Source organism: Ranitomeya imitator, chromosome 2 (genome assembly GCF_032444005.1).
Source record: "Ranitomeya imitator isolate aRanImi1 chromosome 2, aRanImi1.pri, whole genome shotgun sequence".
NCBI classification, from domain to species: domain Eukaryota; kingdom Metazoa; phylum Chordata; class Amphibia; order Anura; family Dendrobatidae; genus Ranitomeya; species Ranitomeya imitator.
This window is the reverse complement of record NC_091283.1, coordinates 508,913,712-508,928,444: the sequence shown is the minus strand read 5'-3', so window position 1 is coordinate 508,928,444 and position 14,733 is coordinate 508,913,712. Positions and strand designations below refer to the sequence as shown.

The following is a 14,733-nucleotide window of genomic DNA, read 5'->3' as shown; positions in this document are numbered from 1 at the left end:
AACCTTTGTGTGTATTGAGCTGGGGGGGGGATGGGGGGGGGGCGCCAAACTCGGGAACAGCCCCGGGCGGCAAAAGCTCTAGCTACGCCTCTGAAGTGACCCCATGTTGGAAACTAGACCCCCCTTGAACTTATCTAGATGTGTTGTGAGAACTTTGAGCCCCCAAGTGTTTCACTACAGTTTATAACGCAGAGCTGTGAAAATAAAAAATCTCTTTTTTTCCCACAAAAATTATTTTTTAACCCCCAGTTTTGTATTTTCCCAAGGGTAACAGGAGAAATTGGACCCCAAAAGTTGTTGCCCAATTTGTCCTGAGTACGCTGATACCCCATATGTTGGGGTAAACTCCTGTTTGGGCACACGGGAGAGCTCGGAAGGGAAGGAGCACCGTTTTACTTTTTCAATGCAGAATTGGCTGGAATTGAGATCGGACGCCATGTCGCTTTTGGAGAGCCCCTGATGTGCCTAAACAGTGGAAACCCCCCAATTATAACTGAAACCCTAATCCAAACACACCCCTAACCCTAATCCCAATGGTAACCCTAACCACACCTCTAACCCAGACACACCCTTAACCCTAATCCCAACCCTATTCCCAACCGCAAATGTAATCCAAACCCTAACCCTAACTTTAGCCCCAACCCTAACTGTAGCCCCAACCCCAACCCTAGCCCTAACCCTAGCCCTAACCCTAACCTTAGCCCTAACCCTAGCCCTAACCCTAGCCCTAATGCTAACCCTAGCCCTAACCCTAGCCCTAGCCCTAACCCTAGCCCTAACCCTAGCCCTAACCCTAGCCCTAATGGGAAAATGGAAATAAATAAATTTTTTTCATTTACTTTTATAGCGGGTTTTTTAGCGGATTTTTATGATTGGCAGCCGTCACACACTGAAAGACGCTTTTTATTGCAAAAAATATTTTTTGCGTTACCACATTTTGAGAGCTATAATTTTTCCATATTTTGGTCCACAGAGTCATGTGAGGTCTTGTTTTTTGCGGGACGAGTTGACGATTTTATTGGTAACATTTTCAGGCACGTGACATTTTTTGATCGCTTTTTATTCCGATTTTTGTGAGGAAGAATGACCAAAAAACAGCTATTCATGAATTTCTTTTGGGGGAGGCGTTTATACCGTTCCGTGTTTGGTAAAATTGATAAAGCAGTTTTATTCTTCGGGTCAGTACGATTACAGCGACACCTCATTTATATCATTTTTTTTATGTTTTGGCGCTTTTATACGATAAAAACTATTTTACGGAAAAAATAATTATTTTTGCATCGCTTTATTCTCAGGACTATAACTTTTTTTTTTTTGCTGATGATGCTGTTTGGCGGCTCGTTTTTTGCGGGACAAGATGACGCTTTCAGCGGTACCATGGTTATTTATATCCATCTTTTTGATCGCGTGTTATTCCACTTTTTGTTCGGCGGTATGATAATAAAGCGTTGTTTTTTGCCTCGTTTTTTTTTTTTTTTTCCTTACGGTGTTTACTGAAGGGGTTAACTAGTGGGCCAGTTTTATAGGTCGGGCCGTTACGGACGCGGCGATACTAAATATGTGTACTTTTATTGTTTTGTTTTTTTTATTTAGATAAAGAAATGTATTTATGGGAATAATATTTTTTTTTTTTTTCATTATTTTGGAATATTTTTTTTAATTTTTTTTTACACATTTGAAAAAATTTTTTTAAACTTTTTTACTTTGTCCCAGGGGGGGACATCACAGATCGGTGATCTGACAGTTTGCACAGCACTCTGTCAGATCACCGATCTGATAGGAGTGCAGGCTGCTTCACAGTGCCTGCTCTGAGCAGGCTCTGTGAAGCCACCTCCCTCCCTGCAGGACCCGGATCCGCGGCCATCTTGGATCCGGGGCTCGAGCAGGGACGGAGGGAGGTGAGACCCTCGCAGCAACGCGATCACATCGCGTTGCTGCGGGGGGCTCAGGGAAGCATGCAGGGAGCCCCCTCCCTGCGCGGTGCTTCCCTGCACCGCCGGCACATCGCGATCATCTTTGATCGCGGTGTGCCGGGGGTTAATGTGCCGGGGGCGGTCCGTGACCGCTCCTGGCACATAGTGCCGGATGTCAGCTGCGATAGGCAGCTGACACCCGGCCGCGATCGGCGGCGCTCCCCCCGTGAGCGCTGCCGATCGCATATGACGTACTATTGCGTCCTTGGGAAGTAAAGCCCACCCCACATGGACGCAATAGTACGTCTAATGGCAGAAAGGGGTTAAAACAAAACCTTTGAAGAAGCACTTCTGGGAGTACTTCTATGCAACCTATGGCAGTAACGTACCCTCTTTAACCACAGTACGCTTCACACAGCTCCCAATCAGCGTGTTACAAGCCATCTGATGTCGGATGAGGTTGAGGATGGTGGGAACCCGTCCAGGGTGCTGGAACGGTATCTTGCTCAGTAGGGTCCCCTGCAGGCATCTCCCATCAGGAAGGGGAGCATCTTTATTCACAAAATAGCAATGCTGCTGACCTGGTAGAGACTGCAATGAAACCATAAAAAACATGATTTAATCCATCAATATTATTCACAAGCCAGATGCGATAGGGAACAATTTATCAATTGCGGGTCTTTTGAGCAATTCCAAGTATGGTATTCTGCCGAAATGGGTCAGAGGTTGAACGTGTACGCTCCATTCTTTCTTTATGGGATTGCTGGAGATAGTGGATAACTGTGCTCGGTAATTTCCAGCAGTCCCATACATAATGAATGGAGTGGAGATGCATAAGCTTGGCTTCCGACCCATTCAGACAGAGCTACAGTATGTTCTAGGGATTGCTACCAGTTCCCCCAGTGGATGAACCTTATCGATTAATATGTTGCCCCCTAGCTGATCAATAGGGACATCTCCTTATACATTAGATTAACATTTTTCAGCTATGTATGGGCCCCTTAGGACCTAGAGAACACCTTATAGGAAAAACCATAAGAGGCCATTGAAAATACATACTGCATAGAATCGCATGTTGTGGCTCATAGGTGATGGCTCCTTATCTTTGGCCAGCTCAAACTGGGTGACGAGCTCATAATGAGGAGAGAAGGTGGGTGGGGATTCAAATAAAGGAATACCTATAAAAAAGGCAAGACGATGTGTGACTGACAAGGTGCATAGCAGTAAAAAGGGGCAACGGATACAATAACGAACACTAATCTCTGCTGGAATACAGCCGGCCATGCACATTAGATGGCCGTCAGACATACAATGCTTCGGAACATCACTTGGTTGACAGTCATCTCTCCCATACACAGAAGCCCAACGTTCCTGTGTTCTCTATGAGAAAGCCTTAGGCTACTTTCACACTAGCGTCAGATTCGGCCCGTCGCATTGCGTCGGGCCGAGATTCCGACGCTAGCGTTTGATGCGCCGCACAACGGGTGCAGCAGATGCATTTCTCCGACGCATCCGCTGCCCCCGGCGGTCCGCCACAACACGGCGCAGCCGTCGCACGACGGTTGCGACGTGTGACAATAGGTTGCAATGCGACGGTAATGTTACTCTATGGGGCAAAAACGCATCCTGCAAACAACTTGGCAGGATGCGTTTTTTCCCCTAAACGACGCATTGCGACGTATTAAAAAAAACGCTAGTGTGAAAGTAGCCTTAGACAGACATTTCTAACGGCGGCTTATCTCCTGGAGAACAAAGTGATCGGCAAACTGAAATTGGACATGCCCAATGGTCATCTCGCCCGACGATCCGTTACCCTGCCGTTCATACATATTAGAGCGTAGGGGCTAATGTGGGGAGATCAGTGGCTTAGCCCAACATTAGTCGTGTATGGGGGGCTTACATGTGAGGAAGGATAAATCCCCATCGCTCTGCTCACCTGTACAGTTTTGGATTTTCTGGATAAAAGCACTGGAGACAGGAATTGGCTGTGGAAATTTAAGGAAAAAACAGGCAGGAAGGTCCACAGTGTTGGTGTTGGTGATAGCGGAGAATGATGGGGTTCTGCAAAAAGAAACCATTAACTTGTAATATAACCACGTTACCTTTTAAGGGTTTTTCTGGGATCGGAAAACCCATCCCTGGGCGAAGTTTGCTTAAAAAAAAAAAAAAAACCACGCTGCCACAGCTACCGATGCCTGTCAGTGTCTGCAGCGCCGACGATATGTCAACAGCCGGAGGTGACGGCATTAGCCTCTGAGCAGCTACGGTCACTGAGTAGCGGCAGCGTTGTCAATGTCATGTCAATGCTGCAGACAATAACAGACACAGGGAGCAGCAGTGGAGAGTCAATGCGGGACCTGGGGAGGGTAAATAAAGCACAGGTTTTTTTTTTGTTTGTTTTTTTTTTAAAACAAACTGCAGCCAAGGAAAGGGGTTTTCTGAAACTAAAAACTCTTTAACTTGTACATGACATTCATTGTGAAACACAGCTCCAATTATATGGGGTTTTAAATGAGGTAACCTAGTCCTGAATGCAAAAACTGGTCCTAGTTTCCCTATTAACACTGTACAGACTGTAGATGGGAGCGTCTCCTTACCCCTTGTTGTCAATGGGATGTGAGCCCATGATCAGAGGAGCTATAGGTAGTTTGTACATTGCAGTCGTGGCTTCAATGGTGACCGATGCATTCAGACCAAGTGACCGAGGGAGAACTGGAAGATATGAAAGATATATTGAATTTAGGACCCATTCAATCAAACACGCGCTGTAATATAGAGTATGTGGAATAGAATATTTTTATCGTAATCAGGAAACATTCCTCTACTAAAATCTCACCATTCATCAACAATAATGTGGCAAATCACAGGCGACCACAGAAGTGAAACTCCACACATTGCCAATTACTTGTATTTGGTGTATTGTGCCTAAAAGAAGGCGTCATCAGAAAAAGGTCTATTGTCTAAATCAGGTTTTTGTGTTAAAAGTTTTAGGCCGGCGTCACACTCAGCGTAGGGAAATACGGTCCGTATTTTACATGCGTAATACGCAGAAATGTTCCCAAAACAGTGATCTGTGTGAGCCGAAACGTCGCTGCATGAAGATGTGGGCTTAATAAACCTCACTTTTTTCACTTTGGATACTATTGGAGTGCTGCCTTCTTTTGCCTTTTTGTATACAATTGGGGATAGAGTGGACCACTTGACCCAGGAGGCCAGGCACCCACCGGTGAGCATTGTGCTGTTCCATTTTTACTATATATATATATATATATATATATATATATATATATATATATATATATATATATATATATATATATATATATCGCTGGGAGCGTCACTCTGTCCGAAGACTTTATAGACTGCGCAAGCGCCGGCGCAGTCTGGGCCTCACAGAGCGACGCTCCCAGGAGATCACGGTATGCGTAAACACTGAATGCACACCGCGATCTCCACCGGAGAGTCAGGGACCGCCAGGAGGGTAAGTATATTCACCTGTCCCCCGTTCCAGCGCTGCGTGCGGCTCCGTCTCCCGGGTCTTCTGCTGTGACGTTCCCAGTTCAGAGGGCACGATGAAGCGCTTAATGCGTGCCGGCGCCGCCCTCTGACTGAACAGTCACAGCCAGAGGAGCCGGAAGATGGCGGCGCGCAGCGCTGGATCGGGACAGACAGGTGACTATAGCAAGTGCTGGGGGGCCTGAGCTAGCGGTGACTCCGGCACCTGACCCCCACAGCGCGCCGGTGTCCCCGCCTGCTCAGGCCCCCAGCGACGATAGGGGAGTATGGTATTTTTTTTTTTAATATATATATATATATATATATATATATATATATATATATATATATATATATATACACGGGGGCGCAGGATGGCAGCAGCACATGACAGAACGGGGGCGCAGGATGGCAGCAGCACATGACAGAACAGGGGCGCAGGATGGGAGCAGCACATGAAAGAACGGGGGCACAGGATGGGAGCAGCACATGAAAGAACGGGGGCGCAGGATGGCAGCAGCACATGACAGAACGGGCGCAGGATGGGAGCAGCACATGACAGAACAGGGGCGCAGGATGGGAGCAGCACATGACAGAACAGGGGCGCAGGATGGGAGCAGCACATGAAAGAACGGGGGCACAGGATGGGAGCAGCACATGACAGGATTGGAGCAGCAAATGACAGAATGGAGGTGCAGGATGGATGCAGAACATGTCACAATGGGGGAGCAGGATGGGAGCAGCACATGACAGAATGGGGGCGCAGGATGGGTGCAACACATGACAGAATGGGGGCGCAAGATGGGTGCAACACATGGCAGGATGGGGGCGCAGGATGGGTGCAGCACATGACAGGATGGGGACGCAGGATGGAGCAGCACATGAGAGAACGGGGGCACAGGATGGGAGCAGCACATGACAGGACTGGAGCAGCAAATGACAGAATGGAGGTGCAGGATGGGTGCAGAACATGTCACAATGGGGGCGCAGGATGGGAGCAGCACATGACAGAATGGGGGCGCAAGGTGGGTGCAACACATGGCAGGATGGGGGCGCAGGATGGGTGCAGCAGCACATGACAGGATGGGGGCACAGGATGGGTGCAACACATGACAGAATGGGGGCGCAAGATGGGTGCAACACATGGCAGGATGGGGGCGCAGGATGGGTGCAGCACATGACAGGATGGGGACGCAGGATGGAGCAGCACATGTCAGAATGGGGGTGCAGGATGGGTGCAGCACATGTCAGGATGGGGACGCAGGATGGAGCAGCTCATGACAGGATGGGGATGCAGGATGGAGCAGCACATACCAGGATGGAGACCATATACCAATATAGATGCTAGCCATCCGGGCGTAGAACGGGTTCAATAGCTAGTATAAATTATATATATATATATATATATATATATATATATATATATATATATATATATATATATATATATATATATATATATATATACACACATACACACACAGTCATGGCCAAAAGTATTGACACCCCTGCAATTCTGTCAGAAAATACTCATTTTCTTCCTGAATGTGATTGCAAACACAATCTAATACTATATACTACTATATAATTGTCTAAGGGTCACTTCCGCCTTTCTGTCTGTCCTTCTGTCTGTCACGGATATTCATTGGTCGCGGCCTCTGTCTGTCATGGAAATCCAAGTCGCTGATTGGTCGTGGCAAAACGCCCACGACCATTGCCACGACCAATCAGCGATGGGCACAGTCCGCCGGCAAAATGGCAGCTCCTTCCTCCCCGCAGTCAGTGCCCGCTCCATACTCCCCTCCAGTCAGCGCTCACGCAGGGTTAATGGCAGCGATAATGGACTGCATTATGCCGCGGTGTAACGCACTCCATTAACGCTGCTATTAACCCTGTGTGACCAACTTATTACTATTAATGCTGCGTAAGCAGCATCAATAGTAAAACGATTTAATGTTAACAATAATAATAACAAAAAAAAAAAGGTTATTCTCACCCTCCGACGTGCGCGCTGCCCTCGGCAGTGCAAGCGGCAGGTTCAGGTTCCAAAGATGCTATGCGAAAAGGACCCTCCATGACGTCACGGTCATGTGACCGCGACGTCATCACAGGTCCTGCGCTCATACCAACCCTGGGACCGAAAGCTGCCGCGTGCACCGCACACAGGCTCCAAGACTACAAGGGGTCCCTCGGAAGGTGAGTATATGTTTATTTTTTATTTTAAGTCTTTTTTAACCACGCATATAGTGCCCACATTGTTATATACTACGTGGGCTGTGTTACATACTGCATGGGCTGCGTTATATACTACATGGCTGTTATGTACTACGTGGGCAGTGTTATATACTATGTGGGCAATGTTATATACTGCATTGGCTGCAATATATACTACATGGCTACTATATACTGCGTGGGCTGCGTTATATACTACATGGCTGCTATATACTACGTGGTAAATACACTACGACCTGCTAGATAATAAAATCAGGCCACAGAAAATGTTCAGTTCAGGAAATTTTATTTATACAAAAAGGTGAATAAAAACATCCAAAAATAGACAAAAGTACAATACAACGAAAAGTGCCTCTCTACGTGGGCAGTGTTATATACTGCGTGGGCTGAGTTATATACTACATGGCTGCTATATACTACGTGGGCAGTGTAATATACTATGTGGGCAGTGTTATATACTGTGTGGGCAGCGTTATATACTGCGTGGCTGCTATATACTACGTGGCCAGTGTTATATACTATGGGCAATGATATATACTGCGTGGGCTGTGTTATATACTGTTTGGCCTGTGTTATATACTGCGTGGCCACTGTTAGGCTGGTTTCACATTTGCATTTAAAAACGCAGCGTTTTAAACGCAAACGCATGTGGTGAAAAAAATGCGTTTTTGCACGTTTTATTACAAACGCTGCGTTTTGACGCGTTTACATGCGTTTTTTCAAGCGTTTGTGTGTTTTAAACGCATGATGAGATGTGTGTGACAGCTGACAATCATCAAAATCAACAAGAAAACCCACTATAAACAGAAATAGCTAGGGTTAGGGTTTGGTTCCCTAGTAACCCTAAGGGATCTTAACCCTAACCCTACCCCTAAGGGATCCTAACCCTATCCCTTAGGGTTAGGATCCCAAGGGTTAGGGTTAGGATCCCTTTATCAATTTTATGGTGTGGGGTGGCTTATCAGTGTGTTTTCTTGTTTTTTTTTAATAAAAACGCATGCGTTGTTAACGCATGTGCCTAAAAACGCATGCGTTTACATAGACAGTAATACGTTTTTTTGCCGCAAAAAACGCATGCGTTTTTTTGCGGCAAAAAACACCGCTAAAAATTACTACATGTTGCATTTCTGCAACACAACGCATGCATACAAAAGACGCATGCGGCGGCAAAACGCATGAAAAAAAACGCATGCGTTTTTAATGTTAAGTATAGGGAAAAAAACGCATGCTTTTTTTGCGCTAAAATGCAGCGGCAAAAAACGCAAATGTGAAACCAGCCTCATATACTGCGTGGCCTGTATTAACACATCGGGTAATAAAGAATATGTCGTGTCCTGTGCTATATACTATGTGGCTGCTATATACATACATATTCTAGAATACCCGATGCGTTAGAATCGGGCCACCATGTAGTGTGTATATGTATATATATATATATATATATATATATATATATATAAATAATATATATATATATATAAATAATATATATATATATATATATATATATATATATAAATAATATATATATATATATATATATATATATATATATAAATAATATATATATATATATATATATATATATAAATAATATATATATATATATATATATATATATATATATAAATTATATATATATATATATATATATATATATATATATATATATATATATATATATATATATATATATATATATATATATTACAGCGCTAGATAGCAAAAGCCAGCAATTGAATTACCGGCTTTTAAGCTATCTCCTTCTCAAACCCGACAGGATATGAGACATGGTTTACATACAGTAAAGCATTTCACATCCCTTATCTACTATATAATTGTCTAAGGGTCACTTCCGTCTTTCTGTCTGTCACTGATATTCATTGGTCGCGGCCTCTGTCTGTCATGGAATCCAAGTCGCTGATTGGTCTCACCAGCTGCCTGTCATGGCAGCCGCGACCAATCAGCGACGGCCACAGTCTGATTAGTCCCTCCCTACTCCCCTGCAGTCAGCGCCCGGCGCCAGCTCCATACTCCCCGCAGTCACCGCTCATACAGGGTTAAGGCCAGCGGTAACGGACCACGTTATGCCGGATAACTCACTTCGTTACCACCGCTATTAACCCTGTTTGACCAAGTTTTTACTATTGATGCTGCCTATGCAGCGTCAATAGTAAAAACATCTAATGTTAAAAATAATAATAAAAAAAATAAAAAATCATATATACTCACCTTTCCGGTGACCGCTTCATGCAAGCGGCAGGTTCCGGTGCCAAGGATGGTATGGGAGAAGGACCTGCCATGACCGTGACGTCATCACAGGCCCGGCGCGAGAAAGACCTGCCATGACGTCACGGTCATGTGACCGAACTACAAGGGGCCCTCGGAAGGTGAGTATATGTTTATTTTTTAACCTGTGACATACGTAGCTGGGCAATATACTACGTGACTGGCCAAAATACTACGTGGCTGTGCAATATACTACGTGGCTCTGTGCTGTATACTACGTAACTGGGCAATAAACTACACGGCTGGGCAATATACTACGTGGCTGGGCAATATACTAGGTGGCTGGGCAATATACTACGTGGCTGGGCAATATACTACGTGAGCTGTGCAACATACTGCGTGGACATGCATATTCTAGAATACCCGATGCGTTAGAATCGGGCCACCATCTAGTTTTTGTACATATTCCTCACTAATAATGTTCCAAGTGACTGTGTGCAAAATTTTGGAGCTCTGTTAAAATAAAGGGTTAAATCACGGAAAAAATTGGCGTGGGCTCCGGTGCAATTTTCTCCGCCAGAGTGGGAAAGCCAGTGGCTGAGGGCAGATATTAATAGCCTAGAGAGGGACCATGGTTATAGGACCCCCCTGGCTAAAAACATCTGCCCCCAGACACCCCAGAAAAGGCACATCTGGAAGATGAGCCTATTCTGGCACTTAGCCTCTCTCTTCCCACTCCCATGTAGCGGTGGGATATGGGGTAATAAAGGGTTAATGTCACCTTGCTATTGTAAGGTGACATTAAGCCAGGTTAATAATGGAGAGGCGTCAATAAGACACCTATCCATTATTAATCCAATAGTAGTAAATGGTTAATAAAACACACACATTAGGAAAAAAGTATTTTTTTGAAATAAAGACACAGGGTGTTGTAATAGTTTATTATACTCTCAATCCAATTGAAGACCCTTGTCACCTGAAACAAAGTTAAAATAAAAAAGCAACAATATCCCATACCTCTCCGATGCTCAGTCATGTCCCACGATGTAAATCCATCTGAAGGGGTTAAATAATTTTACAAGCAGGAGCCTGCTAATGCAGCCGCCCCTGCCTGTAAAAACTGGGGAATGAATGGGAACGTAGCTACCTAGATTTGCGGTGCTGCGCCCCCTGCTGGTATACACTCAGATGAACTCGAGCGTGAGAAAATATTCAGAAAAAACAGGATTTTTGCTTGCTTACCGTAAAATCTGTTTCTCGGAGACTCCATTGGGGGACACAGGAACCATGGGATGTATGCTGCTGCCACTAGGAGGCTGACACTATGCACAAAAAAAGTTAGCTCCTCCTCTGCACTACACCCCACCGACTGGCATCATGAACTTCACTTAGTGAGAAAGCAGTAGGAGAAAAACAATAAGGTTAAAATAACATAACCACAAAGATGAGAACTGTAAACGTGAGAACAGTCATAGAACATAGAACAACAGAAACTGAATAACATGGGAGGGTGCTGTGTCCCCCAATTGAGGCTCCGAGAAACAGATTTTACGGTAAGCAACCAAAAATCCTGTTTTCTCTATCGCCTCTCATTGGGGGACACAGGAACCACGGGACGTCCAAAAGCAGTCCCTGGGGTGGGAAAAACAGACTTCCATCAGGTCAGAGGACTCACCACTGCCGCCTGCAAGATCCTTCTGCCTAGGCTGGCGTCCGCCAAAGCATAGGTATGGACCTTGTAAAATTTGGCGAACGTGTGGATGGAAGACCAGGTTGCCGCTTTGCAAAGCTGTAGGGTGGAAGCCCTGTGGTGCACCGCCCAGGAGGTGCCGACTGCCCGGGTAGAGTGAGCCTTTATCCCGGGAAGGGGCACTCTGTTCTTGACCCGGTAAGCCTCCAGAAATGCTGTTCTGATCCAGCGAGCAATAGTCGCTGCCTCTGCACGTGCCATCCGAAATGACGAAAAGAGAATCCGTCTTCCGGAAAGCGGACGTTCTATCCAGGTAGATCCTCACTGCCCTGACGAGGTCCAGCTTGTTCAACGATCGCTCCTGAGGATGAGTCGGAGGTGGACAAAAGGAAGGTAGAACGATGTCCTCGTTGAGGTGGAAACCACCTTAGGAAGGAAGGTGGAGGCCTGAGGACCACCTTGTCCTGGTGAATCACCAAGAACGGAGGTCGGCAAGACAGGGCTGCCAACTCGGAAACGCGGCGGGTAGAAGTGATGGCCACAAGAAAGGCCACCTTCCAAGATAGAACTGACAGGGGAATCTCCCTGAGAGGCTCAAAGGGGGAAACCCTCAGAACGTCCAGTACCAGATTTAAATCCCATGAATCCACCGGGGCCCTATATGGAGGGACAGCATGGGCTTCTCCTTGCAGGAAGGTCTTAACCTGTGGCAGAGAAGCTAAAGTCTTCTGAAAAAGGATGGAAAGCGCAGAAACCTGGCCCTTTAGGGAACTAAGAGCAAGGCCCGAATCCAGTTCTGCCTGAAGGAAAGCCAAGATGGAAGGCAGGGAAAAGGACATAGATGAAACGCGGTTGGACTCGCACCAACGGAAGTAAGCCTTCGATGTACGATAGTAGATCCTGGAAGTCGAAGGCTTCCGAGCCTGGATCATGGTGTGAAACAACTGGTCCGAAAGGCCGGACGCTCTTAAAACTGCAGTCTCAACAGCCACGCCGTTAAACTGAGCGACCGAGAATTCGGGGGGCAGATCGGACCTGTGTGGAAGGCGCCAGGGGGCGTCCGCGAGAAGGTTGACGATCTCCACGAATCAAGCTCTCCTGGGCCAATCTGGGGCGATCAGAATGACCGGCACCCCTTCCGCTTTGATCTTTTTCAACAGTTTGGGAAGCAAGGGAAGCGGGTGGGAACAGATAGGGTAGCACGAACTGTGACCAAGGAATGGCCAGAGCGTCGACACTCACTGCAAGAGGATAGCGAGACCTGGAGACGAACTGAGGAACCTTCCTGTTCATTCGAGACGGCGTTGAGGTCCACGTCCGGAGTCCCCCATCGAAGACAAATCTGATGGAAGACTTCCTGGTGCAAGAACCATTCTCCTGCCGTGAGGCCCTCGCGGCTGAGGAAGTCGGCGGCCCAATTGTCCACGCCGGGGATATGCACAGCGGATATTACCGGAACCGTTGCCTCTGCCCAGAGGAGGATCTTGGATACCTCGGCCAGGGAGCTCCGAGTCCCCCCTGATGGTTGATATATGCCACAGCCGTGGCGTTGTCCGTCTGGATTCGGATTGGTAGGCCCTTGAGAATCCTTTCCCAGTGACGGAGGGACAGGAAGATGGCCCGAATCTCGAGGACATTGATCGGCAGAGTTGACTCCTGCGCCTGCCAACGGCAAGAACAGTCAGGTGGTGAAACACCACACCCCAGCCGAGCAGGCTGGCGTCCGTCGTCACCATTTGCCAGTGAACTGGAAGGAAGGAACTGCCCTGGGAGATGAGAGGTGACGTCAGCCACCAGTTGAGAGACCGTTTGACCCGGGAAGAGAGTCGGATCGGACGATCCAGGGAGAAGACAGACCTGTACCACTGAGACAGAATAGCTTGCTGAAGGGGTCGCGAATGAAATTGGGCGAAGGGAATCGCTTCTAATGTTGCTATCATCCTCCCCAGAACCTTCATGGCCGATCGGAAGGAGGGAGGCCGAGGACCCTGGAGCAAGCGTATGTCCCGACGAAGGATGTATCTCTTGTCTTCGGGAAGGAAGACTTTGGTCTGACGAGTGTCGAAGAGCATGCCCAGAAAGATGATGTGCTGAGAAGGAATAAGGCAGGACTTCTTCCGGTTGACCAGCCACCCGAAATGGGCTACAGTGTCGAGAACGATGGACAGACTTTCTTGAGCATGAGAAAAGGACAGGGCCTTGATGAGGATGTCGTCGAGGTATGGAAACAGAACCAGGCCTCTGACCCTCAAGATGGCCATCAGCGCCGCCATGATCTTCATGAAAACTCTGGGGGTGGTTGCAAGACCGAACGGCAGGGCGACGAACTGAAAATGTTCCTGGAGCACCGCAAAGCGCAGGAATCGGTGATGTCCTGGGAATATCGGGACATGGAGGTAGGCGTCCTGAATATCTATAGAACACAGAAATTCCTGAGCCTCCATGGAAGCAATTACTGAACGAAGGGATTCCATCCTGAAGTGATTCAGATGAACTCTCCTGTTCAGCAATTTGAGATCCAGCATGGGACGAACCCTGCCGTCTTTCTTCGGTACCACAAAAAGATTTGAATAGAAGCATGTGAACGGTTCTTTTTCTGGGACGGGAACGATCACCCCGGCTTAGAGGAGGGAAGTGATGGCTGCGAACCCGGAACTAGAGCGAGGTCTCTTGGAGGTCGGGATTCGAAGAAATGATCCCGGGGCCGAGAAATGAACTCTATTTTGTAGCCCGAGGATACAACTTCCCTGACCCATGCGTCCTCTACTGAGGAGATCCAGACGTCCCTGAAGAAGAGGAAACGGCCACCCAGCCTGGGAGGTGGGTTGCGGTCTTGCAGAGATGGATCTTCCAGTCCTGGACCTGGAGGATCTACCCTGGGAGTAGCGAGGACGCCAGGAAGGAGTGGGCCTAAAGGATACTGTCTTCTTCTCTTCACGTGCCTGTGGCCTCTGTTGTTGCTGGGAAAAGGAGTTTGATGCCGCGAAGCGACGAAAATGCCAAAATTGCCATCTAGGAGAAGGGCGACGAGGTTTAGCCTGGGGAAGGAGAGAACTTGTACCCCCGGTGGCGTCCTTAATGATTTGGTCCAGCTTAGAACCAAAGAGACGTGAGCGTTGAAAGGGCAGGCTGGTAAGGGACTTTTTGGAAGATAAGTCCGCCTGCCAGGCCTTG

The 14,733-nt window shown here is 47.2% G+C and overlaps 1 protein-coding gene across 1 annotated transcript in view; it reads right to left on the bottom strand.

Moving 5' to 3' along the window:
• Positions 1 to 14,733, bottom strand: part of MED1 (mediator complex subunit 1) — a 64,893-nt gene that overhangs the window by 20,937 nt on the left and 29,223 nt on the right. Inside the window, exons 11-14 of the mRNA XM_069751668.1 lie at positions 4,511 to 4,625; positions 3,850 to 3,974; positions 2,973 to 3,091; positions 2,303 to 2,504 (exon numbers count right to left, since the gene is read on the bottom strand). Of these exons, the coding sequence (XP_069607769.1) occupies positions 2,303 to 2,504; positions 2,973 to 3,091; positions 3,850 to 3,974; positions 4,511 to 4,625 (561 nt within the window). The remainder of the gene's footprint in view (positions 1 to 2,302; positions 2,505 to 2,972; positions 3,092 to 3,849; positions 3,975 to 4,510; positions 4,626 to 14,733) is intronic.